Source organism: Rhamphochromis longiceps, linkage group LG13 (assembly GCF_057381845.1).
Source record: "Rhamphochromis longiceps isolate RC_006_pf linkage group LG13, R_longiceps_female_GT1.1, whole genome shotgun sequence".
Taxonomy (NCBI): Eukaryota; Metazoa; Chordata; class Actinopteri; order Cichliformes; family Cichlidae; genus Rhamphochromis; species Rhamphochromis longiceps.
The window spans coordinates 21,168,691-21,196,353 of NC_140569.1; the positions used below are offsets into that span (position 1 = coordinate 21,168,691).

Consider the following 27,663-nt stretch of genomic DNA (forward strand, 5'->3'; position numbering starts at 1 on the left):
TCGTCCGCAGTCTCCTTTGCTGTAGTTGGATGAATCAGTCGACGTTGACAGTCAATGGGATATGACAGTGCTTTTGTAGTACGCCGCTAACTTTAGCTAGACCGTTAGCTGGCTGTCAGGTCTTTAGGAGTGCGTTAGCCGAAAGAGAGAATTTCCAGTGCCAAGGCATTTTTGAACAAAGTTGTACAATTCGTCCGCCTTAATATCTTTATAAGATGACGCTGATGATGTTTTCGGCTAAAGGAAGCTAATTTAACTTAAGCTAGATGGCTAGCTACCGTGTCATCAACTTGTGAATGTTATAACTTAGTCACTGTGCGGGCCATAATAACCTTATTCATTGGAGAGTGTAGCTAACTAGCCGTTGTATTAGCCGGGTAGCATTACAGCGTGAAGTGAAAATCGAAACGAAGTTAAAGTAGTGCTAGTGAAGCTAGCTAGTTTTAACCCGTAGAATGAAAAAGACACAGCTTGACACATTGGATTTTATTCCTCAAAAAGACATCGTATACAACAAACTTCTGCCGTACGCGGACAGGCTAGACGCTGAATCCAATGATATTTTGAGTAAGATAAAAGGAAACTTGGGCCGAGCTGTTCAGCTTCGAGAGATATGGCCCGGTGTCCTGTTTTGGACGAGGAAACTTTCCACGTAAGTAACACTAATCTCTAATGTCCTAATGTAACAGTTGTTGCTCACTTGGTAATGTTTGCAACATTGAGCCTATTGAGAAGTAACGCAAACAACATATATTTTACCACTGTAACTCGTAAAGTGTAAAATGCGGTGTGTTTATTATATAATACGCCGAAGTGTTTTGTAGGAACTGTGCGCACACTGATCAGTCAAACCGAAAACTTAGATTTGTTTTGCTTGTTTTACGAAACACGGTCGTTTCCTCACGGCCTGCTGTGCTTAATTACTTATAAAACGCTACACAGCTTTGAATGCCCGGTAGCTACAGTCTGTCGGGCATCTGATTAGGGACGCTACGGGTTTCATAATCAGGCCAGTGTCAAATACACAACCTGACCCAGACAGAGCGGCACAGTAGTGGGTCATTTAATTGCTGTTCTGCAGCTGACATTTTTATTTTGAAGCAGCGAGTCAGATGACGGCTCACCAGATATCGCAAAATTTAAATTTTATGGTTTCCTGTCAAGCTGCCTCAAAGGCGGCCCTTGTGCATAACCACCTTTTGATATGCATTATAATAGTTTCAGATCATGTTTCAGTGGTCCACGTGGCTTTCTGTTGAATGTTTGTGCCAAGCTCTTCAGGTGAGGACATATATGGTCTTGCTTAACTCAGTACAGTGCATAAACATGACATTTAACATTTAACCCCCAGATTTCACCAGCAAAAAAATATTGTCGGTATGGATAGTTGATTACATTATGCTGTTTGATGTTGTTGTACGTGGTTGCAGGCCTGCTTTAATCCATTTCAGTCCCAAAAGCTGGCTCATTGCACTTTTCAGGAGTGACTCACTGCCGGATCAGGCAAACGGAAAGTTGACTGTTATGCTGACCCAGATTCGGTTTACCAGTATTTTTGCACTTAAAGATTGATTAAAAAAACATTTTCATTTTAAATTGTCTACAAGCTTTATTCAAGTGTAGTATTTATTTTAAATATGACTTTTCTTAAATTATATTGATTATATTGATTACCAAGTTCATTACATTCCTGTGTCTTATGCATGTAAACACTTTTGACCTCTTATTATCTGTCCTGAAACTGGAGTCATTTTCCCACATTCTCTTCTCCTTAAGGTACATGAGACTGTATGGGCGCAAATTCAGCAAAGAAGACCATGTGCTGTTTATCAAGTTGCTCTACGAGCTAGTGATGATACCCAAACTGGAGATCAGCATGATGCAGGGCCTTGCTCGGCTTCTTATTAACCTCCTCAAGTAAGATTGGTTCCTGTCTGGTTTACTCAACAACTTGTACAGATGTGTTTTTGGTTTCTCCAAGAGTGAAGTTACATTTAAACATGCCGTATGCTCACCAGTGATGATTTGTCTGGTGAAGACTGCATGATCAGGTAGCTTTTGCGTGTTTCTCAATTTCTATACATATGTCATCTTCATCTTAACAGGAAACGAGAACTCCTGTCAAGGGAGGACCTTGAGTTGCCATGGAGACCGCTGTATGAGCTATACGACAGGATTCTTTTCTCAAAGACGGAGCATCTCGGCCTCAACTGGTTTCCCAAGTATGCCTGTGGTTTTAAGTGAAGCCTGCAAATGTTGTTATTAAAAAACAAAGAAATAAAAACAAATGAAAACTGTGCTTAAACTTAGAAATGAGGTATACTTTTTGGTTTAGCTGTTGAGTCAGATTTCACAAATTAGGTGGGATGTTTTTTTTAAAAGCAGCAGAAAATGTGCTTTAGGCAACATTTATTTCACGGTTAGTCTGAACTGCACATATGATAGTCAAATTGCACTGAACAGCTCCTTCACCTCTACATTGTTTTAAAATATGTGATGCAATCATCTTTATTAATCCTTCTTTGTAAAAAAAGCAACTATTTCCTATTCACAACCTCTTTAACACAGCACTTGACCAGCTATGTGGAGATTGGAGGAAGTCTGATTCCCTCCAACTCTCCTGCTATTTGTTAGCCAACTTTTTGTTGCAGTTTTTGTGTGCGCAGCAACGCTGTCTCAGAAAAAGAATGTCCTGAAATGTGCATTATCATATTTATTGTTTTAAAATGACTCATTTCTCATCTTTCTCTAAGTTGGCCAACTCTTCACTCTGCCTGCCAGTGACATTGTCAAATGGAAGGATGTCTTAAAAAGAAAAAAGCTTGCTCCGCGACATCACAAACTGGCCGTTAGAAGTCAAATTTTTACTTTTTTCATTTCATAACTTCAGTAGACTGTTTCCCTGGTGTTGACATCCATTTATTTATTTTTCTCAATTCAAATTAAAAGGGATCCCTTGTGATAGTTGCTGTTTAATTCAAATTATGGCCTGGTTATTTTCAAACAGACTCGGTTTGTTATACCTCAGGTGACAAGCTTGTCATGTTTTATACCACGTAATGTTTGTTTTTACCAGGAACTATAGCCGCTATGATTTTTACAGTTTAGCATGACTTTAGAGATTTTACAATGTTGGTCTGTCCTGTGCAAGACGTTCCTTGTGAAGTTCTTAGCAAGCAGTGCGAGGTGCTCTTTTAGGGTGCTATGGGAACATTGCTACTTTGCTAGCAAAATGCTTTCATATTGAGCCAATGTAAGCAAGCTGCTTTGGTTGGTCAGCTAATCCTTGTCCAGCCCATATTAATGCACACAAAAGATAATATGTTGTATAAGTTGCTGCACAAGTAATAGGCACTCTTGTGTGCTGAATGTTTTTTTTATGCCTTTGTCTCCTTTTACATTCAGTTATCTACGGCCTCGTTCATCCTCTAAACACGTAATGATAAAATTGGTTCAGAGGTGGTAAGGATAAACATTTCTCTTTGTGTTTTTTGTTTTGTTTTGTTTTTACTTTGAATTCATCCTTTGAGACACCATGTTGCATGTGAAAGTAAAAACTGGACACCCCATATGCAGCTTGTGAGAGAAGGAAAAAAAAAATCAGGAGTTAATCAATGTTAACATTTCACCCATATTGGAGACTGTCGCACTGCAGCTAACAAATTTTTGTATCATTCTACTCTTCCCGATAGCAACCATTAGCTCATATTAATAGATGATTCTTTTATTTAACATGTTTTCTTAAATGCTTCTAATCTTTCATGTTATGTTATGATGGCATCAGACTTTGATGACCATATTAAGATGTAGTACAGTTTACAGTATTTATGACACATTGTGAAGCATTCATTATGTTTTATGCTTGACTTTAGTTTCATTAACTCATAAGCTGTCTAGCTTTTTGTTGTTTTTCTTGTTACACATCCCCACTCTAACCTGTTTTGAAGTCCTTGGTTTACTGAGCAGCATTTTCAAGAGTCTAGACGTTTAGGAGCCCAAGTTCTTATAATTTTGTTTTTAAAACTATAAACATTTTTTCTAGTATTTGTAGGTTATATAGCGTGGTCCTTACCACAGAGTGCGCTCACTCACATTTTTCTGCTGTTGGATTTGCATATTTTGGGGTTTTTAGCTGGTGTGTTGTGGGCTTACAGTGTAAACAGTAGATCAGTAGGTTGCAGTTTGGCTTGCACAGCATCACTCATAAATGCGGCTATCGATTAAGAATTAAATCTGTCAGCTACAGCTATCTAAAGACTCGAGTGATGCAAAGACGGATAACAAGCTGTTGAGTGGTATTTTTCAACCAGGCATGGTTTGACTTTGCATGTCAGTAAATAGATGGGATTGTAGAAAGGAGCCTAAGAACTCTGGTTATATCACTCTCTGTCATTCAGTCTTTATGTAAAGGTAATCAAGTCAGGAGTTTTTAATTATTATTTTTTAAACTAGTGGAAAATTCGTAAACTACGCTAATGTATCATATTTGTAACTCTGTTATGTAAGAGTTATGGTGGTGTCAGTTAGAAACAGATTAACATGTACATCTTTATTTTGGCTTGAACCCAGTTAGTAAGCTCAGACAGTACAGGTAACATTTACTCTGCTTGTATTGTCACTATACACCGACCTGTAAACTTTCCTTTTTCACAGCACGTTAGTCAGATGTGTCAAGAAGTTTCTGTGTGCATGCAATTAAACTGAGATTGCACTGATGTGAAAGCTGATTAACTGTAACCAACATCAGTCTTTTACTGACAGCCTAATAAAAAACTTTTCACTCCTTTTTTCATTACAGCTCTGTGGAAAGCGTGTTGAAAACACTTGTGAAAAGCTGCAGACCGTAAGTACACCTTAATATATCAATTCATGAATGTCCTCATTTTACCTTGTCTTTGGATTCAGGAGTTTAATAGTACTGCAGATGTTTGGTTTAATAACTGCGTGTCAGTCAGAGAATCTCTTGTTTATATGCATATTGCGTTTCTTAACCCTTTATTTAAAAGTTGGGCAAAGAAGCTCTATGTTGTGTCATTTTATTATTGCAAAGCTTCAGGTTCACCAAAATAGTACACTTGCAGGTATCTTAGGTGAGCACTAGGATTCGTCCTTAAGTTTGCACTTAGGCAGATAATCCTATTATCTTATCTAATTCTGTCTTGTGTGAGAGTTTCCTCTTAGTGTGAGAAGCGAGAATGATTTGTGGTTTGCTGCTGAGACGCTGTGGATCAGCACTGAGGGAGAGGGAAGGACACTTGGTTTTGTTTTATTAATTTATTTTCCCCCAGGATCACCAGTGAATACAAAATCACAGAGATGGCTAGGTGACCTGAAATAACCTGCAGAGTTTAAATAAACGCAAAACAGACCATGAAAATCCTCTCGGGTCTTTGACCCCTGTGGAACCGTAGGATTTATCCTAATAGCTAAAAATGTGCCAGGTGTATGACTTGTAATCTCCCATCTGTGGGACATTGTGCTCTAACACTGGAATTTCAGTAGCTGCTGCTTGTGTGTACTTGAGTCACTTGTCTGTAATGTGAGCACAAACATGGCAGATGATGTCAACGAATAGATACTCAAATGAAGATAATGGTTCACAGTTGAATGCTTTTGCTCTGAAGCCATATAAAGTCTTATTCGGTACTCTAATGGTATTCTGAATAGTTAGAATAATGAGGAAATAAAATTTATATTGATTTATTTTTCACATGTAAGCATATTGCTCTCATGTAAAGAAAAAAAAATATTGAATGCAGGATTTTTTTTCCCTGGCAGTATTTTTACAACGTGATATTTTCTGTTTTAATGAAGAAAAGTACTTTGTGTGCTTCTACAAATGGCAGTATTGCTACAGAAAACCCCCAGAAAACAAAACAAAGAGTTTGCCTGGATTTCCCAAATTACCAGTTCGGCCCCTGTACTCTTAAATTTGATTTTCTGATCGATAATTCAGAGAATACTTTGACCATATCAGGCAGAACTTGTGATAAATGGTCACCCTTACATGCAAAAATGACTCCTTAAAGTTGCTGTAATGTGCATTGTCAGTATCAAATCGTGTGACTTGACCACACCTATGAATGTTTAATTCTCTTCTCCGCTGTTCCCAAGAGTAGCCTGTGTATCTGTGTTTGTGTGGTTATCATCAATCTGCTCCTGTCCTGTCTGGATTTGTATTAGCAAAAATGAATGAGAGGCAAATGTCTGAACCTTACTACAGATTAGAATTCTTTTCTTACATTACAACGTAATAAAATGTATTCAGCAATTAGAAATAAGAAATCATATTCAGCATCAGGCAAACTGTTATTTATAATGTTGATAATTTCATAATAGATGCATCTGAATTCGCTTAAGTAGAATCAGCAGTGTTGAAGGTTATTATTATCAATCAATCAATCAATCAATCAAAATGTATTTATATAGCACATATTAAAACAACAGTGTTGACCATAGTGCTTCACAGTCAATAAAAACATGAGACAGTTAAAACAAACAATAAAAGAGGACAACAAACAATAGGTAACAACGCAACAAGCTAAAACAGCCAACTACACAGAATCAAAAGCCAAAGTAAAAAAATAAGTTTTAAGACGTAATTTAAAAGACTGGATAGACTCGGCAGTGCGAATATGAACGGGGAGGTTATTCCAGAGTCTGGGTGCCACGGATGCAAAGGCCCGGTCGCCTCTCGACTTCATTCGAGTCCTAGGTTGTGCTAGGAGCCTGTGGTTGGACGATCTAAGTGCTCTGTTGGGATTGTATGAATGGAGTAAATCAGAAAGATAACTGGGCGCTAAATTATTCAAAATATTAAAAGTGAACAAAGGAATTTTAAAATCTATACGATATTTAACAGGGAGCCAATGTAATTTGGCTAAAATTGGAGTTATGTGTTCATGAATTCTCGTACCTGTTAAAAGACGCGCAGCTGCATTTTGAATTAACTGGAGCCGGCAAAGAGAGGAGTGTTGGAGGCCCGAGTAGAGGGAGTTACAGTAGTCCAATCTGGATGTAATAAATGCGTGGATAAGCTTTTCAAGGTCCTTTAAAGGAAGGAACGGCTTTCTTTGGAAATCTGACGCAACTGGTAAAAGCTGTTTTTTACCACAGTGGACACCTGTTTCTCGAGTTTAAAAGAGCCATCCAGGAACACTCCGAGGTTTCTTACAGTGGACGAAAGATGGCTAGCGAGAGGGCCTAGGGCATCAGCTAACTGGTCTAGTGGAGTGTGACTACCAAAGACTATGATTTCGGTCTTATTCTCGTTCAATGTAAGAAAATTATGTGATAACCAAATTTTAACTTCATGCAAACAGTTGAACAGAGGTTGCAAAGAAGCAGTCTCATTGGATTTCAAAGGTAAATAAATCTGGATATCATCGGCATAACAGTGAAAGGAGATGTTGTATTTACTAAAAAATTATCCCAAGGGCAACATGTACAAAGAGAAAAGAGCAGGACCGAGCACGGACCCTTGAGGCACACCACAATAAATAGGGGCAGAAGCCGAGGAGTGTTGCCCAATAGCAACAGAGAACGACCTCTCTGAGAGATAGGATTTAAACCAAGATAAAACCGTACCTTTGAGACCAACAACATGTTCCTACTTAGTCTAGTCTTAAGTAATTCTGACCCAGGCTTTGTTTCATTGCTGGTTTTAAGTACTCCTTAGAAGTTGTCAGTCTCCAAACCTGATGTACACGTTCAGGTTGTCCATCTTTGAACCACACTTTAAGCTCCTTTGAAGGTTGAGATGTTTCATCTGTTCATATACAGTGACTGGCCATTTTATTAGGTACAACTGTGACTGGCCGAAAACTGAAAATGTAAAAGTTTGTTGGTTCTAGTTGAACTTGTTGTGTTTTTGGATTGCATATTAAACATTTCTCCAATAAAGTGGATGGTAGTGTATTTTTATGAGCAATCATGTAAATGTTGGTGGTATTGTCACCATGTGTATATAATAATAATAATAAAATAAAAAAATAAAAAAAGCAAAACTCTGATTTTGTTTCTCTCTCTACCTTTGTGCAGGTACTTTTCAGAGGCGGCTACTCAGGAGATGCTGGATGAGTGGAGACCACTCCTTTGTCCCTTTGATGTCACCATGCAACGAGCAATCAGCTACTTTGAGCTCTTTCTACCAACAACTCTGCCTCCAGATCTGCATCACAGGGGCTTCAAGTATGAAACCTCTTTTATTCTCTTACATGTACACTGCTATTCAAAGTTTGATGCGACATCAAAGAGAAAGTAATCAAAAATGAGCTATGATATTTAGCAGTATGTCTACACAGGCCTACACAGTCATGTGTTCCAGTGGCAGATTGTGTTACGTAATTCAATTTATTAAAAAACGTCACCAGTTACGCTGGCAGTCCTTGTGTTGATAAGGAAAGATTTGCACTCTTCTTTCAACTTTAGCTGCTTGACTTTATGAAGAATCAGCCTTTGTATGTGAGGGGAGGAAAAAAGCTTTTCTTCTGAATAAAGAAGAGATGAATGGAAAGACAGAGTCAGCCTTCTGCAAAAGTAGAGGGTCCCGATACAGATGTCATGACTGCCACTCAGAACTGGCAGGCATAATGGAATAAGTGACTGTGATATGCAAGGGGCGTTTCCCATAGTGAGACATAGAAACAAGTGCTATAAAAGAGAACAGAGGCACAGTTTTTTTTCTATCCTAACCAACTGCAGTGAGACATATCGACTCTTTTTTAATACTCTGTATTTTTAATGCTTGTTTAAAAAGGATTTTTTTTTCAGTTCATTACTATATTAGCCATGTCCTGTCCTTGCACATTATTTTTATTATTATTATAATAAATGATAAATCTCATTGAGATTTAGAACTTTTTTTTAAGCAGATGTGTACAAAAACAAAAATTAATACGATAAAAGCGCACATTATAGATGCAAATGAAGAAAAACATGTTAAAGAGTAGTTTCAGTTAGGCAAACCTTTAAAATGTTTCAGTGAAATCAGAATCCAGTTTAATTAAAGAAGTGTAAAGATTTTTCACCAGCAGTAACCATTACTGACTATTATCCTGACTTTTAAATAACAATGTTTAAGAGTGCTGAGGAGATGCCATCTGTTCGTCTAAAGCGTGCTGCACTTCTACCAGGGCAATAAAATATCCTTGAACATACTATTAATGTTTTAATTTATATTAGGAAAATTTATCATTCATGCACAGCATAAGTTTGGGCAGCCTGAAGCAAGATAATAACGCTAATGAGCTTTACTAAAGCTTTAGCTTTAGCAAAGAAGTAAAACTTTGTTTTTGCATACACCAGCTATAACACCATCAAGATGTCAACCTTCTGTTTCATGGGTACTGAGTAGCTTTTACTGCATTATTGCCCCTTATACACAGCATTAAACGCTGTTTGGTTCGGCAGTATTCTTTAGTGCCCTTTTACTTGTAAAGCCTTGTTTTGTCTTAATTAAAACAGTGGACTCCTTTAAATGAAGAAATGTTGGTTAACATAAACTATGTAAGTCAAAAGAAGACCTGGAAAACTGAGGATTAAATTGCTCATTTGCTAATCAGAGAGACAAAGTAGGACTGCAAATAGATCAGCAGAAAGTGACTGTAATATTGTAACTAGTGGTGGGAGTGATCTCCTGAGGTTTGTGTGACAGCCACAGATAAAAGGATGATGATCCACATGTTTAATTTGGCAAAGATTTTACACCAGACGCCCTTCCTGGTGCAATCCTCATCATTTATCCGGGCTTGGGAGCACTAGGAGTACTCCAGCACTAGGAGTATACAGATTTGTGGTGCTGGGTTTCATAAAAGGAAAAACGGAGTCCACTTAAGTTAGCTCCCTCTGAATTCAGATGTCAGTTGGTCAAGAGCTGAAAAACTGTCTGATACAACAGGGACAATGATCTAAAGAAGGCCTAAAAATCCACCAGGAACTCTTGTCAGAGCCACATATTAAAGCTTTTGGCCTTCACAGCCTCTTGACTTAAAAATATTTGAAACGGTGGGGTAGATCTCAAACTTGCTGTGTGCTTAAACTCTGACATCTTCAAAGAGGAGCAGTTACTAAGTGCAAACTCATGGGTGCTTCTAACTGCTACAATAATATTTTCGAACCAGTGGATTGAGAAATGGTTAATTCATTCTGTCTTTGCCATGGGGAGTTATGTTACTTTTGCTGTTTCCAACATTTGTGAATTGACATAAATGTATATTTTTAAACCTGTAATCAAATTTAATTTGAACAGCTGTGCAGTAGATTGACTGACCCAAACATGGAAATGAGTTTTAAATTATTAATGCTCACCAAATTACAAAGCTCTTTGTAGGACAGTTATAAATAATTCAAGATTATAGAGTTAGAAGATAAAACACTACCCTACATTGTTTTCTGCTTATAGTAAGGGATTCACATCATGTTTAACCAGTGCTCCTCTCCCTCTGCCTGAAGCATACTTTCATTGGTCGGTTAAATGTCACACGTGTGTTATGAACTTGAAAGATTTATTTCCTGATTTTGCTTTTCTGACAGGTTGTGGTTCGACGAGTTGGTCAGCTTATGGGTATCTGTGCAAAATCTTCCGAGCTGGGAAGTTGTAAGTGGATGAATGTATAATTTTTTTTTTCCATATGTACAACATTTTTTTTTTTTTTTTTTTAACCTTTCTTATTTAACATGTCGTCATACGTCTTTGCAGCATCTGGTTAATCTCTTTGCCCGCTTGGCCAATGACAACATTGGCTACATTGACTGGGACCCTTATATTCCTAAGGTTTGTTGCTCCTTCCCACTGCACATTACACAACTTAGCACTTGCTTGTTTTTGAGGATTTTGGCACATGCTCCTATGTTCTCTGGGTTTGTATGTCAGGTCTATTGCTGGTTATCAAGCAAACAAACTATCAGGTTTCTTTGTTGAGCTTGCTTTCCTTCTTGCATCATGTTTGCGTATTTCCCCGAAGTGATACCAGTATCTGTCACAGATAAACATTCAAAGAACTTGTCAATATCCAGGTAAACACACAAACAATATCCCTGCTAATTTTGTTTGTCACATTGCAGATTTTCACAAGAATTTTGAGGAGCTTGAATCTTCCTGTTGGGACCAGTCAGATGATTGTACCACGATACGTCACCAATGCCTACGACATCAGCCATGTGGTGCTTTGGGTGTCAGCCCTCCTGGTTAGTTTGTAGACCATAAATCATATTATGTTACAATATACCATATAATTTACTGCATTTACTGTACAGTTTGCAATTAGGCATATGTGATATTCTCAGTGATATTCACTGTACCAATTTCAGGGAGGACCCAGCAAGCAAGCTCAAGCTCAGCTCAGTGGCCTTTTCAACAGTATTACATCCTTCTTTCACCCGTCAAATCATGGCCGGTGGTTGGTGAGTCATTTCTTCGTACTTTTGGATGACTGGAACTAAACAAACCATAAATGTAGACTAGCTCATTATATCAACGGCTCAAACTAGCTTGTAAATGGAGAATATAAAAATATATAATATATTTTATATATAATATATATAAATAAACTACTGCTACAGTTAAAAACCTTTTAGTAATGAAATATTAAGAGTTGTGCTCTCAAATTGAGAAACTCTCCTTCGTTAGAACTTAGTTCAGCTTAGTTTAGTATAAATGGCAACAAAAAATAACCCCACAACATTTTGCTCGGCTCAGATTGGTACATGCAAATACACGACACCATGTTTTTATAACTGAAACCTTGTTACTACAAACTACCTGGTGGCACACATGGACCACTAAATACAGAAATCTGTCCCAGTAAACGACCTAAGCTTGCAGAACTTTTGTGTTTACATTCTGCCACACACTAACTTAAATTACTAGTTCAATTCAGAGTCTGCAAACTCCATACTTTTTGTATTATTTTACCATTGATGGTAATGCAGGATAAGAAAAAATCCACGTTTTCAATACAGACAGTCTGAAAGTGTGTTGAACTGTTGATGGTTAAAAACAAATTAAGACATTCTTTAACTTCTTGTCTTAATAAGTGAGTTAAAGCTGTTGTATAACATCTATCATACTAAATCAAAAGAAATCTTGAGTCATGTTGTTTTGATTTCCTTCAGTGAGTGTGATTACATCACTCATCCAGCTTGGTCCAACTATAATTCCAGCGTCAAATTAACAGGGACAGGGGGAATAGTTGCATATCTTTTTCCAGGAAGCCCCCTGAATCTTTTTATGGATTATGTCAGACTCTAGTTCAGAAATAACAGCAGGACACGTGAATGAGATAGCTGTGATACTATTAAAGGTCACTGGCACCCGGGTCACATGCCTTTCTGTTTTGAGGATCCTGTCTTTAATCACGGCAGGTAGCAACATGTCCTGGTACACAAACCTTTGTTTTGTTTAGGGCATGAGTATGTGTATTTAAGGGTGCTGATTGCATAGATGTGAGATGTTGTTTTATTACACGTAAACACTGTTTTGCAATCAACTAAAAAAAGAGTAGCAGCGTGAATCAGCTGACGATCTGGTGGGATGGGAGACCGAGAGTTGAAAAGTTTGACAATCACATGACTGTACTTTGTTGTTGTTGTTGTTTTTGTGAAATTTCACTTATACTCTTCTGATTTTTATGGACCTGAGCTCATGTACAAACATATAAAAGTGTTTTAGTATTATATTGTATATAACATATAAGATGGAAAAATCATAATGGCAGCATTGCTGTGAGCCAAAAAGCTATCATGATCAATAAATCCTCAGCTGGTATGTTCATGATGTCATCTTCTAACAGCACCTTCTACCTTTCAATTTGTCCAGAGTACATGGAAGCCCCCCAGTGTCATCTCTTTGTCATGCATCTATCTTTCTCCCCCTCTGTTTGCATGCGCAGATGAAGCTCATGAAACTGCTCCAACGTCTCCCAGCCAGCGTGGTTCGGCGGCTTCACCGAGAGCGCTATAAAAAGCCCACATGGCTTACACCAATACCAGACAGTCACAAGCTGACAGAGGAGGATATCACAGACTTTGTGGAGAGTATGATGCAGCCAGTTCTGCTGGCCATGTTTAGCAAGACGGGCAGTCTCGATGCAGCCCAGGCCCTGCAGAACTTAGCGTTAATGAGGCCCGAGTTGGTCATCCCCCCTGTGCTAGAGAAGTAAGTTTGTACTGAAGTAGAGAATCCAAAACGAAAATTTGGCCCTGATTGTGCTTCAGAGTAATCTATTAAAAAAAATAGACTACATTTTGTGATGAAAACAAAAGACTGATTGTTCCCTCGCTTTGCCACAGAACATACCCTGCTTTAGAGACTCTAACAGAGCCCCACCAGCTGACTGCTACTTTGAGCTGCATGATTGGTGTGGCACGGAGCCTAGTGTCAGGTGGGCAGCGCTTTCCTGAGGGGCCCACTCACATGCTACCCCTGCTCATGAGGGCTCTGCCTGGCGTCGACCCAAATGACTTCAGCAAGTGCATGGTGGGCACCACTGATGTTCATCTCTGTTATTGCTGAACTTCCTAAAACTGACACAAACTTCATTCGTGTTCCTACAGATCACATTCCAGTTTATTGCTACGTTTGTGACTCTTGTGCCTTTGGTGGACTGTTCGTCTGCCCTGCATGAACGAACAGACTTGACAGAGGTGAATTTCTGTTTTGTTTTTTTTCTCCATCTTTCTGCATTTAAATCAAAAGTGTTACATCATCCTGACGTATGACTTCTGTTCCTTTTTTTTGGCACCTTTAAGGTGGAGAGAGAGTTGTGCTCAGCCTCAGCTGAATTCGAAGACTTTGTGCTTCAGTTCATGGACCGGTATGTGCAACATTAATACAAAACTGTCTACATTAAAGGAGAGAAACTGTTCAGCAGCAGTACAATTCTCCATTGTTGGGTCATAGTTCCCATTCGGTATTCTTGTAGTCAAAATTTAGTTTCATATCATGGCAGAGGAAGTTAAAATGAGTGTGATAACAAATTAGAAAAATTATTTTCCTCTTTTCTTAACAAATAACTAGATATACTTACTCTTTATAACTGATTTATCTATATACACCAGGAGTATTTTCTATATTCAGTATCTATTTAAACATTTTTTTTCTTTTTTCTCATTTTCCCCTGCATAGATGCTTTGCCCTGATAGACAGCAGCACTCTGGAACAGACCCGAGAGGAAACAGAAACTGAGAAAATGACTCATCTGGAGAGCCTGGTAGAGCTCGGACTGTCTTCAACCTTTAGCACCATCCTCACACAGTGCTCCCTGGACATCTTCAAGGTTAAGACTCAGTCTCGTCTTTTCATGCTGTTACTTGTACATAAACAGTACTATAGAAAAGTCTAATATTGAACAAAATGCTTTCTAAATAATGACGCGAGTGTGAGATGTCTGAGAGCATGTTTTGGGTCATTGTCAAGTTGGATAATGGATTTTGGGGCATTGTTTGGTGAATAAGAATTCAGTCATTTATAGTGAATTGAGGTTTGCGTTTACCTCAACTGCAAGAAGGCAACAAGTATTTGTTTTAAAAGCATATTTATATTTGATTTAAAACTATGATTGATCAAATTTCTGGAAGAAAGATGCCCCTATATCTCCTATTAAAGTTGATGCATTATACTCAGCCCATCCTATAATTATTTCAAATTAAATACCTTCTCTGATTTGAGTTCAGAGGCATCCTTTGTTTGTTTTGTTTTTCTTAGTTTTTAATTGAGCTTTTATTGTGAAGCATTTACAAGCTTACCACGTACAACAACATCTGGATGGGAAGGATGACATAGTGACGAGGATCTGAATGAATGAATTAAGCAGCCTTATTTTGTCAGTTTGGCCCACTTAAATGTACCTGGCATGTTATTTGGAAATATCTAAGTATATAACAAAATATAGCAATGCAAGTTTGTCTTGCTTTAAACCAACACATTTTTATCCAGGGGCTTCTTTTTATGCTCCTTAGAAGGTAAGCTGAGGGCCAGCTGTCATATGTTATAGTTAACTACACCCTAGACATCATCTGAGAGGTGGCTGATATCTGACTTATTAACTGATTCTTGCTATTAAACAATGACAGTGACTGATGTTAGTGGGCAATAGCAAATCTTTGAAGCTTTGCTCAGGGCTGAATCTTCAAAGACGGTTTAATTATGGCTTTAAGTTTCGTTACTTTCATTTTCCTCAAAGGTGAGGGGAAGAAAAAAAAAATCATCATTCAGCTAATGGAGGCATTGTTGTTTAGAACATTGATATCTGCCCCAGAAATTCACTATTGGTGCATCTCTGCTTCTAATTGACTGTTTTGGTATCTTTTATTATTAATGAAAATATGTTACGTGTTTTTACAGTATTTATACATATGAACACATTTGTCACTTTGTTTTAATAGGTGGCTCTAGAAAAGGTGTTCAACTTTGCAACCACGAACATCTTTGAGACTCGTGTAGCCGGCAGAATGGTTGCTGACATGTGTAGAGCTGCAGCTAAGGTAAATATCATTCACTCAAACTCCTCGTGGAGCTCCTTAATTTATGTTTCATTTTCATTCTGCTTCTGTTTTCAGTGTCACCCTGCAGAGTCACTCAAGGTGTTTGTACCACACTGCTGCAATGCAATAAATCAAATTGCTGTCAGTAAGTAATGCTCACACAGGAATAGCCATATGTAGTTGATATTTCCAAATACCTGAATCTGGTTTTCCCTCCCTGAATTGATATTATTTACCTGATGCACCCCCCCTTTTTTTTTTTTTTTTTTTTTTTTTTTTTTTTTGAACAGATGAGGAAGTGTTGAATGAAGAGGAGCTTGACAAGGAATTTCTGTGGAATCTCCAGCTGCTCTCTGAGGTGAATTGACTTCTTTATAATTCCAGTTAACTTATCTGTTTGCCAATTCCTTACTTAAATAATTCTTTGCCTTAACATTTATTTTACCTTCTTGCTGTTTGCACCTGCAGGTGTCTCGTGTGGATGGCGATAAGATCCTGCCCTATCGCTCTGAGCTGGTTCAGATTTTGCAGTTGACACTCCACCTGAAGTGTAAACAGGGCTACACTCTGGCTTGCAACCTGCTGCACCACATTCTTCGCTCAACAGCCCTCATCTACCCCACAGAGTACTGCAGTGTGCCAGGAGGTTTCCATCAACCAACTGGTGACTACCTACCCATTAAGGTACAAATACCAAATATGCTTTATATATAATACACATTAGTCTTTTTGTCAAGTGCATTTACTGTCAGAAACTGGCTTCAAAGACTACTACTATACTCAACCATTGAGTCAAGGTCAAAATCAGGCACTAGCAATTAGAGACATTTGTCCTTTAACCAGATAAGTCTTAGTGAAGCAATGACCTGGTTTGATTAAATGTCTACTACTTTGTTTAGTCCTTTGATCCTATTAAGTCTCTTCCTCTGTAGAGGCAGGGGTAGTAGATCGTTTGGCTGGATTAGTGTCTTGGACCATAGAGGAAATAAAATGACTCTTATGTGGTTACCAAGTTAAGAGCAGTTGTCAAGTGAAATGTGCTGTGTGCATCTGTTTTAACCAGTAATAAAGAAATCACATACTGATGTCAGCTTTTCTGTTTATCCACTAAACACACAATTAGGGATATCAGTTTTTGGGTCAGTCAGTCTTCTAAAGAATGATTAGATGTTGTTTTTGTTTTTTGTTTTTTTTAACTATTAGTAGTGAACATCCAAGAAATAAAAGAAGATTTAATGTATGTAAATTAAAGGTTTTTTTTCTTGAAAAATTAATTTTTTTTGTCTTTAGACCAAAGTTGCATTTGCAAATAGCACCTTAAGTTGTTGTAGCTACACATGGCCCAAACCAGAATAGAAAATATGAAATTCCTGTGATTTATCTTTCTTAATATAATGATGGTAGTGTATGTATATATGTCTCTATGTACCTTATGTCCTCCTTTACAGGTGTACCAATCTCACATGACCATCATCACATATAGAGCAAATATTAAATTCGATATTTTGACTTTTTCATGTTCATCATTCCCCCGCTGATGCATGTTAACCTTACGTAACTTAAATGTCATCAATATTTGTATCTGCAGCAGAATTTTCTTGATAAAGCACCGCAGGGCCATAGGGTGGGTTTTTGTTAGATTAAATAATAACTTGTTTGATGTTAATGTCGTGCAGGACTGGGGTCGACCTGGGGACTTGTGGAATTTGGAAATCCAGTGGCATGTACCCAGTGTTGAGGAGATCTCGTTAGCGTTTTATTTACTGGACCTTATTCTTCAGCCTGAACTTCAGCGCCTTAAGAGATTTGCAGAAGGTGAACAGGACATGAGCAGGTAAGGAACTGCTCTGCTGCCAGAGGTCACTAGCTGTAAACTGCATTTTTTTTTTTTGTTTATTTTGGTGGATTCTGTTTGTGATAGATTTGTGTTTGTTAATTTGTACTTTCAGAGATGATGTCCTACAGAGCCTCACCATTGTTCAGCACTGTCTCCTAGGAGCCGGGGGTCTGATGCCTCCACTGAAAGGAGAGCCTATCCCTGAGCTGTAATTGCTTTGATATGATCAAGAAAACCAGATAAACACATCAGTGATAGTCAATAAAATACAGGGGATACAGGGATCAGAGAAATCCTCACTTTATCTGCTTAATTTTAAATGTTAAACAGTTCTGTTTTTTTGTTTTTTTTTCTCCCAGGGTTCATAGCATGGTGAATCTAGATGAGACCACCCTCTATACAGGAATGGAGTATGGTGTGTTAATCTCTTCTTAAGACCTATCGGAAGAAGTTTTTTTCTTCTCACATTAGATATAAATTAAAGGGTTTGTTGAAATATAAACTTACACTGTATTATTATCTCGACCCACAGATAAGTCCAGAGAGAACTACAGAGATGCTATCTGTAGTGTGATGAAACAGCTGCTACGTACGTTTTCACCCACTTATACCCCCTCGTAGGCTTGTGATCCCTCTTTATTCTACAGCGACATCCATAACTTCACTGTTCCACCATCTGACTTCTGTTTTGTCTTCCTGCAGAATATATCCTGGAGCACTCAGAGGATGACACAAAGTCTCTTTTCTCCATCATCAAGGTGGGCAGCCAGTAAAGTAACAGCCAAAATAGAAAATACTTGCATTATATCTGTTTGGAAAGCCACAGTGCAGCATGTCTGAGTTGTTAGGTGTGGGATAATGTGTGGGCATCGACTATCATGGTTCCTGTCTCGCCGAACACAAATCAGTATTTTTGTCTGTGACGTTTTAGATTATCAGCGACCTTTTACACTTCAAAGGTTCTCACAAGCACGAGTTTGACTCCCGCTGGAAGAGTTTCAACCTTGTGAAGAAATCAATGGAGAACAGAGTAAGACTGCTCTTGTATATTTGTACTGCTGTTATCCTGGAAGAAGTCATAAAAAAAAAAAGCACATTTTCAAAAGTTACAGAAGATGCACTAGTGACTGTAGTGACCTCACCCTTTGCATTTACAGCTTCATGGCAGAAAGCAACACATCAGAGCTCTTTTAATAGACAGGGTCATGCTTCAGCATGAAGTAAGTCATTCATAGAGTAACGGCATTGTAGGTTAGCTTTGGCGTTTTTGCATTTCTGACTTTGATTTTGTCCTTATCAGCTGCGAAAGCTGACGGTGGAAGGATGTCAGTACAGGAGCATTCACCAGGAACTGATGAGAGATCTGTTGAGGCTTTCCACAAGCACCTACAGTCAAGTGAGTTCTGCACGGCACCCTTCAGGAAAAGCATAGTTTACATTTTGTTAATACATTGCCAGTGTGATTTACTAGCTTACTAAGATTTGAGTAGTGTTTTGTAAATGATTAATAATTGAGACTTGTTGCCTTCCAGGTACGCAGCAAAGCTCAGAATGTGTTGTTCACTGCACTGGGAACCTACAATTTCTGCTGCAGAGACCTCATCCCCCATGTCCTCGAGTTTCTCAACCCAGACAACAGCGCTGTTACTCAGCAGCAATTCAAAGTATGGCAGTCAGCTTTGCACTAAAAATTCTTGAACAGTTATTTATATTTGTAGATTTATTTTAATACTGTATCTGTATTTCTCCAGGGTGCCTTGTACTGTCTTCTGGGGAATCACAGCGGCGTGTGCCTGGCCAATCTGCATGATTGGGAGTGTATTGCTCTGACGTGGCCTGCCATCGTACGGTCTGGCCTCAGCTCAGCCATGTCTCTGGAGAAGCCCTCAATTGTGCGGCTCTTTGACGATCTTGCAGACAAAATCCATCGGCAGTATGAGACCATCGGCATTGACTTCTCTGTGAGTTGAGTGTTAAGAATGCTTTCAAAAGTGAATCATGAAATGAGGTATTTGCCTTCATATAGTGGTAAAAGCACAATAGCTCAAAAGTTCCCATCTTGAACACAGATCAGATCTTTTACAAAAATGTGTTATATTTATGTTTGGGAAAAAATGCAAAAGGTTAGAGTTATATGATTAACATAGGCTTAAAGTGCTGACTCTTAGCTTTTAGTTGGAAAACTGACCAAACCATTGAGGAATTCCATCCATTTTAAACACACTTTCATATTTTCAGAGCTCAAACTTAATTGGGCAAATTAACATACTGATGACATTTTTACATTTTTGTCAAGAATCTTCGTGGGCAGTGACTTCCTGATATGTGACACAAGGGCCCCACTAAAAAAAGAGGCTCTTCTTCCTTTTTATGCTTTGCCAGGCCTTTCACTTCATTTTCAGTGCAGCATGTGAAATGCACTTCAGTTGCGCTGAGATCAGGTGACTGACTCGAATGTTACAGAACATGCCACGTCCTTACCTTTAAAAGTCCTAAGTTGCTTTTGCAGCATGCTTTGGATCTATTTGCACTGTAAGGCACTGTCCAATCAACTTTGCTCCATTTGGCTGAATCTAAGCACAATGTATATATCTCAGTCTGTTTCTGTCTTTTTTCACATAATTATTAATTGGAAGTTATACATATCGTGCCCTTCCCATGATGAGCTATTCCAAGTCTTCTCAATACAGTCTTGTTATTATAGTTCCGGTTGAGCTTAGGTTTCTCTTTTCAAAGAATGCTGTTCCAGAGCTGGTCTAGCCTTTTTAAGCTGTTTCTAATCTATCTAATCTGCCCTTTGTGTTCTTGAGACTGATTGCTCCATGTAAGAAGAAAAAACCTTTCAATTTGCTCTAATGAAGTCTGGATTCTTGGACTGTATATCCTGACAAGAATTTTCTTTATCATGGGAATAATCTGGCAGACATCAAAAACAATGATGATCTGTGGTCATCTGAGTCTTTTTACGTGTACTGGTTCCCACTTATGTATCTGGTGGATTTGTTTTGTATTTAATGTAGCATGGTGCACTTGAATTTGGCTATACGTTTTGGGTTCACAGCAACAATTTTCCAATGCAGATGCCAGTCATAGCCTCAGAACTTTTCATAAAACTTTTAACTGAATTGTTCAATCCCATGTAATTCCTCAACAGTTACTGGTTCAACCCCATCAGAAGCTGCACTTTAAGCCCTTTTTAATGACACAATAACTTTAACATGGTTTGGTAGTCGAAGGAATTAGAAGTTTTAATTTAACAAACAGTAAAAGACACTGAAAGTTTCATGATGAGGTCTAATTGAACTAGATCAGAAGGTCTCCAAAAGTTGATTCTGTTCATCTGGACGTAGCGTTTTGCGGGAGAATCGTTTCGTCACTCATCCAAGATCAGATCAGAAGGCAAAACTCTGAAATAAACGCACATGTTGAATTTGTCCATGCATTGGAGGAGTTTTGAACTACACTGACCTTACAAAGGTCTCACTTAAATTTAAAAGCTTGTCTGGTAAAACAATTGTGATAATAATTAATTACTTACTGTTTGTCGTCATTATGAGGCTGACTCCAACACAGTCATTATGCATACCAAAGACAAGAGCTTTTATCTGCTGTTAGTCTGAGTTTACGGATTACTCCCTCCTTATGGGGAGTAATCCGTAAACGTGTCCTTTACACGTTCGGACAAAATATTTTTATAATTATAATTATATATAAATTGTGTTTTATCCTTTTCCATGCTGTTAGATCCCCGGTGAGTGCTGTGATGTGGCTAAACAGATTATGACTACTGGGAATCCTTTACCTAAGGAAGATGTTCCCTCTGAGGAAGAAGTAGCACAAGGTCTAAAGAGACAGGAGCTCAAGAACTCCGAGTCTGTCGGGTAAGTTTTACATCAACAAAAAGATGAAGATGACCATACCAACATCCTTGCAGTTGAACACGTGAGCAGCAACATAAACTTCTGAACACTGGTGTAACCTTTCTATTAAAATGCTGTTTTAATCTGCATTCACCCTTACTGTAAGCATCATAGGTTCGACAACAAAATGCATGTAAATAATTACATTCTACATTTTTGTAGGAGATACAAGCAGCTCATTGGCGATCTTCTGGACTCTCTCAGCAACGGGAACTCGTGGGTTTTTTTTAATGCACATACCATATATTTGTGCCAGTGTTTACTTATGACAGCCTCTCACTGTAGTTTTGTTTCTCATTCCAGACCTTGGAAGTTTGAACACATTGCAATAGGCTTCCTTTCTTTGCTACTGAGAGATGACCACCAACTCCTTCCAGCTGCTGTTTTGTTCTTTGTGAAAAGCCTCAACCATGAATCTCTCTATGTCCGTAAGGTGCGGCATACACGCGTAGGAACAGAGCTGTGATTTCTTTTCTTTTCCCAGCAGCATATAGATGTAGTACAGCCATTGCTATAAGGAGTTTGCTTGAAGTGTCACATTTTGTCCTTTAGGTGGCGATATCAGCTGTGGCTGGCATCATGAAACAAATAAAGAGGGCGCATAAGAAAGTCCCTGTGAGCCCTTTGGAGCTCTGTAAGCATATGTTTTTGTTTATCCCCCACTACTGTTTTTGTGTATTCTTACTGTTTCTAAAGGTCATCTCAAAATCTGGATTTTATCTTTGATAGGTGGCTTGAAACAGCTTAGTGGCACTGTAGCAGGGGATCGCACAGACAACCAGTGGCTTCAGTATAACAGCAGTACCCTTCCACGCACACAGGTGGACTGGGATCAGTGTGTGTTTGTGGAGAAAACCCATTGGGGATACTACTGCTGGCCAAGGTTATGATTTTATAATGCCTGCATTTCTTTGTGTTTTCCTTATGTGACTCTTTAGCTTTCATTCATTCATTTCTTTTGCTATCTGCTGCTTTAGCAAGAGATTCTCTTCCACACTTCTTCTTTTCTAACTTTGTAATTGTTCTCCAGAAACCTGATGATGTATGCGCCACAGGAGGAGCAGCCCACGCAAAACCTGGCCAGAGAGGAAATGACAGAGGTGCATACAAACAAGCCTGGGAAAAATATAACACACACAGTGGTGTGAAATCATGGTAACTGCAAGTGCAAAACTTTTATTTTCCGCTCTTCTTGACAGTGGGAACAGATCATCTTTGACCATTTCTCAGACCCAGTGTTCATTAACCAGTTCATTGAGTTTCTCTCACTTGAAGACCGTAAGGGCAAAGACAAGTTCAGCCCACGCAGATTCTGCTTGTTTAAGGTGAGGTAGTAGATTCAAAACCAAGGGGAAAAAACAGCTGAAGTGAATAAATGTAACTAATTTGCTTTCTCTTTTTCGCCTAGGGATTGTTCCGTAATTTTTCCGATGACTTTTTGCCTCTGTTTCGGCCACATATGGAACGTCTAGTGGCAGACTCCCACGAGAGCAAGCAGCGTTGTGTTGCGGAGATCATCTCTGGACTGATCAGAGGCAGCAAGCACTGGAGCTTCTCAAAGGTACAGCTCCAAAACAAGATGATCCTCATCATTCAGGTCTACAGACTTTCTGTATTTATCAAGCTATAACTTTGGGGAAATCCACATGTGGAGATTTTTTTGTGATTGGCATTAAACTACGTGTGGAGGCCATTTAAGTGATCGCACCACCACCACTCTTATTGTGGTTGTTTAGGTTAGTTATACTGTGTTAACATTGTCCTTGGTCATTCCATTTCTTCAACAGGTTGAGAGCCTTTGGGAGCTGTTGTGCCCATTGCTCCGCACTGCCCTGTCAAACATCACAGTAGAAACGTATGCAGACTGGGGTACATGCATCGCTACAGCCTGTGTAAGCCTTGTGTTCATTATTTTCTATCCTTCCACCTCCGTCAGTCATCGTACCATCCAAGTGATTGTTGTTTCTCACGCTGACAGGAGAGCAGAGATCCACGCAAGCTTCACTGGTTGTTTGAGATGCTAATGGAGTCCCCAGTCAATGGAGAGGGAGGCTCTTTTGTCGATGCCTGGTGAGTAAAAAGTTACATCTTTGAGGAGATGCTGATGCCGTTGTCGGTGGGACTTAACAATCTGACACTTGTAATGGTTTTTCTTTTCAGTCGTCTATACGTGCTCCAGGGTGGTCTAGCTCAGCAGGAGTGGAGGGTACCTGAGCTACTCCACAGGTTGCTGCAATACCTGGAGCCCAAGCTCACCCAGGTTTACAAGAATGTACGCGAACGCATTGGCAGGTGAGATGCTTTTCGCACCCAGATTAAGCTTAAATGTGTCATCAAGTTATTATAAATTCGTTTGTATATCGTTTTTCTTTCATCCTCCCTCTCTACTTTTCTATCCTTCCAGCGTGCTCACGTATATCTTCATGATTGATGTCAACTTGCCATACACTCAGCCCACCACCTCCCCACACATCTCGGACTTCACGGAGAGAATTCTGTTGCAGCTGAAACCTTTAAATGAGGGCGATGAGGAAATCCAGAACCACGTGATTGAGGAGAATGAGGTGGGAGTGCAGGATGAGAGGACTCAAGCAATCAAGTTACTCAAAACAGGTGGGTGGTTGATCTGTTGTCACTAACCAAATCAGTTTCTTTGTGAGACACACTCGACTGTGGCATTTATGAAATGATTCGTCCTGTGAATTTCTGCAGTGCTAAAGTGGCTGATTGCGAGTGCTGGTCGCTCCTTCTCCACTGCTGTTTCAGAACAACTGCAGCTGCTTCCCCTGCTCTTCAAGGTGAAATACTCACATTCAGTCTTAGCTTAGCTACCTTCGTCACTACCACCTTCAAGTTTTCTTTTTGTGTTGTATACACTATAACATTTAACCCGTTGCTGTCGTGTTTCAGATTGCGCCGGTTGAAAATGATGACAGTTATGATGAATTAAAGAGGGATGCAAAGACCTGCCTGTCTCTGATGTCTCAGGGACTCCTCTACACAGAGCAAATCCCCATGGTCCTCAGTGTCCTACAGGAGGTAGGTCACCTGGCCGATGTGGCTGTCGCTCAGCTTTTTACCTGCATCACATAACACTGGGGTTTTCACTGATTATCACTGATCATAAAAGAAAGGTTCAGTGGGAAAGACAAAAGAATCAAAGGCATCTGATTATACTTAAATTTCTTTGACATTATGTAATCCTTTATCTGTCCATGCCTGGTATACTGTATTCATCATTGTTCCAATAAAAGGATTGCAAAGACAAACATGCTTATTGTGTACACCTGAAGTATGTTGCTGATGTGAGGCTGGCTCTGTTGCTGTGTGTTACAGATTGCTGGCAGCAGCTCCTGGCACGCTCGCTACACGGTGCTCACATACCTCCAGATAATGGTTTTTTACAACCTGTTCACATTCATGAGTGACCAGAAGGCAGTGAATGATGTGCGGGCGCTGGTGATAAAGCTGCTGGAGGACGAGCAGCTTGAGGTAACTTGAAATGTAAAGATGAATGCAGAAACATGTACCTGGAGTGGCATGAGCAGGAGCTGGAACCTAGCTTGAAGATAAAGAAACATGTGACTCTCGGATTATGTAACACTCGCCAAGCAACTGGCCACTATGTGCTTGTTTATGCTAGCAGGCACTCGCACTGTCTTTCAGCTTCACTGTAGTGATTCAGCGCGCTCCTCGTGGCTCTCTACTCTCTTCCCCCTTCCAGTCCTTTAGCTGTTGCCATGGAAACCACAGGCTGCAGTAATCTGTTGCTATGGAGATAACGTTTCGGATTGAACGAGAGTGAAAGGGAGAAGGATGGAGTAGAGACAAAGAAGAAGTGGGGGATGGAATTTTTGTTTGGCCACTTAAAGTCCCCTGAGCCTAATTTATCGGCCTTAGTGATGCAATACGTTTGTCTTGTTGTATTTAAAGATGCCTGTCCACTGAAAAACACCGGTCTAAGACTGAGAACTCCATTGAGAATAGAGCTAAAACAACATGCTACGAAGCATTTGGCTCCCATTATAGAAAAGCACTGAGTCCCCAGCTGGCTGTTTAAGTCCAGGTAGCCAGTGTATTTCCTAATGGGCCACCCTGCTTCTGACCCCGATACTGCAGCTATGGCATGCCTGGTACCGTACAGTAGTCATCGAGGTGCCAGAGCTCATGTGTCAGTACATAAATGTACTTATGCTGTGCCAACATCGTTTTGGGTGGAAATATGAATTTGAACCAGTGTTGTTTGAATATGAAATTCTTAAAAAGCATTCATTCTTTGATGGAGTCACATGCCTCTGGGAGCACCAGTAATGATTAACACACAGGGGTCCAGGCATTATCATAATTGGATGATGAGTCTTAAGCCTTTTAAATGCATCAGTCGGTGGCCAGTTACCAGATGCAATCCTAACCCATTACCTATGAGCAAACTTCAGCTTTTTAATCTGTTACCTCAGTTGGATTGTTTTGTGTCTTGTAATTGGTGTTATGTCCATCTCATTTTCGGCCTTTGTTTTCTAGGTAAGAGAAATGGCCGCCACTACACTCAGTGGCTTCCTTCAGTGCAATTTCCTGTCCATGGATGCCCCAATGCAGGCACATTTTGAGGCTCTCTGCAAGACTCGCTTGCCTAAGAAGAGGAAGAGAGATCTTGGCTCTATAGTGGACACCATCCCATCGGCTGGTAAGGAACTTGCTAAGAGTTACCTACCAACCAAAGATTGTGTGGGTTTTTTTCAGTGTCATTTGAATGGAATCGCTACTCTTGTGTGTTTGCAGACCTGGTGCGCCGCCATGCTGGTGTTCTCGGGTTGAGCGCTTGCATTCTTTCTAGCCCATATGACGTCCCCACCTGGATGCCCCAGCTGCTGATGGACCTGAGTGCTCACCTCAATGACACACAACCCATTGAAGTATGTGTGGTCAGCGATTAATCGCCATTTATTATGGCATATCCAAAAGCTAACCATCACTTCTGTGGCGTCTCCTTTTAGATGACTGTAAAGAAAACCCTGTCAAACTTCCGACGGACACACCACGACAACTGGCAGCAGCATAAGCAGCAGTTCACAGATGACCAGCTGCTCGTCCTCACTGACCTGCTGGTCTCTCCCTGTTATTATGCCTAAAACCTGGTAAAGAATTATTTTACACTGTTGCCAAGTCATTACTGTCCCTGACTGTATTGTCTTCATTTTAACTAACTTTTTACATTTAATCTTTTTTTGTGTTTCATTGGAAACAGTTTGGAACAGCTCCAGTCTGTGCAGACATCAGCCTACATTGGGGAGAGGACCTGAGTGATTGACTGAGATAATACACAACATCCCAGCAGCATCAGATGAAGAGTGGCACTCAGAAGGATTAAAATGTTGTGTATTTATGTATTTAGCTCATTTGCATTTCTACTATACTTAATATTTAAGGATCCATCATAGCAGGGATGAATGGCCTGCAGTTTGTAACATTACTGTACAGATTTTTTGTTTTCTTTTTCTTTTGTGGTTTGCGTGCATGTCCACGTATGTGTGCGCGCGCGTGTGTGTGTGTGAAGGTTGATGGATGCTTGAAGACATCAGCCGGTGTCCCACACATTTCTCAGGATTATATCCCAAGTATCAGCTCTGAGCCAACACATTGTCCAGTGTAGGACATACTCTATCTTCCAGCAGTGAAGTGTTTGGTGCAAGCCAGAGAGAACTGAACAATGGTCTCTTTAGTTTAGACTTACAACTTGCAACACACAATGTTTGTGTGGTTGTTTGATCTATATGTGGTTATATGCATCGTGTATGTGTATATCATGGTATAGCAAATATGCACAAACATTTATTTATTTACCTTTTTCTTTTTCTTTTTTTTTTTTGAAGTGCTAAGTTTTCATTATTGTATTTTTTCTTTTCATAGAGAGTATATCTGAAATTAAGTAGATGGCTGAGCTGTGGGCAGCGGAGCCTGTTGTCAACTACTCCTGCAAAGATAGGGAGAGCACAAACTCCCCGCTGCTGTGCTGTGTGGATTGGAGCACAGTGAGATCACTCTTTGACGTGTCTCTGTGCACGAAAAAGAAAAACTGCCTGTCTATAATTATAACCCTTTCCTTTTTATCACAGGTACTATTTACTTTTTAACATAAAGTAATGACTTTGGTTTGCAGTATGGTTTCCCCTGATGACTTAAAATCAGCATTGAAGCCTTTAGTACCTCACTAACTAGAGTAGTGCCAAAACTGCAGTGAGTTTTCTTTCCCTTCTGTTTTTTTTTCTTTTTTCTTCTTGCTTTTTTTTTTATTTTTTTTTTAGATATACTGTTTGCTTAATTAAAGACAATAAAATGAAAAAATGTTTTTAACAAAAATCTGCATATGAGCGTTTTCTTTTTTGTCACATTTTTATTGGGATATTATATCAGATACTGGACCAA

General features: G+C 39.4%; 1 protein-coding gene across 2 annotated transcripts; it reads left to right on the plus strand.

The window, feature by feature from the left end:
- On the plus strand, positions 1 to 27,153 carry psme4a (proteasome activator subunit 4a). Of its 2 annotated transcripts, XM_085428403.1 has the most exons (48): positions 1 to 652; positions 1,777 to 1,917; positions 2,106 to 2,222; positions 3,406 to 3,462; positions 4,799 to 4,843; positions 8,041 to 8,190; positions 10,534 to 10,597; positions 10,700 to 10,774; positions 11,065 to 11,187; positions 11,311 to 11,403; positions 12,891 to 13,156; positions 13,291 to 13,477; positions 13,555 to 13,644; positions 13,750 to 13,814; positions 14,126 to 14,276; positions 15,385 to 15,483; positions 15,559 to 15,628; positions 15,774 to 15,841; positions 15,952 to 16,167; positions 17,160 to 17,317; positions 17,433 to 17,528; positions 17,680 to 17,735; positions 17,853 to 17,909; positions 18,023 to 18,078; positions 18,252 to 18,350; positions 18,478 to 18,540; positions 18,621 to 18,716; positions 18,853 to 18,984; positions 19,072 to 19,281; positions 21,065 to 21,201; positions 21,403 to 21,456; positions 21,544 to 21,673; positions 21,793 to 21,874; positions 21,970 to 22,123; positions 22,271 to 22,340; positions 22,440 to 22,565; positions 22,649 to 22,801; positions 23,028 to 23,132; positions 23,219 to 23,310; positions 23,401 to 23,532; positions 23,645 to 23,853; positions 23,953 to 24,038; positions 24,151 to 24,279; positions 24,577 to 24,732; positions 25,762 to 25,924; positions 26,020 to 26,153; positions 26,235 to 26,375; positions 26,486 to 27,153. In XM_085428403.1, exons 1-47 carry the CDS (start codon positions 456 to 458, stop codon positions 26,367 to 26,369), a joined length of 5,544 nt encoding a protein of 1,847 aa, XP_085284529.1. In that variant the 5' UTR covers positions 1 to 455; the 3' UTR covers positions 26,370 to 26,375; positions 26,486 to 27,153. The 2 variants fall into 2 exon arrangements, with proteins under 2 accessions (XP_085284529.1, XP_085284530.1); XM_085428404.1 differs by lacking the exon at positions 3,406 to 3,462 and having other exon boundaries at positions 2 to 652.
- Positions 27,154 to 27,663: the final 510 nt, after the last annotated feature.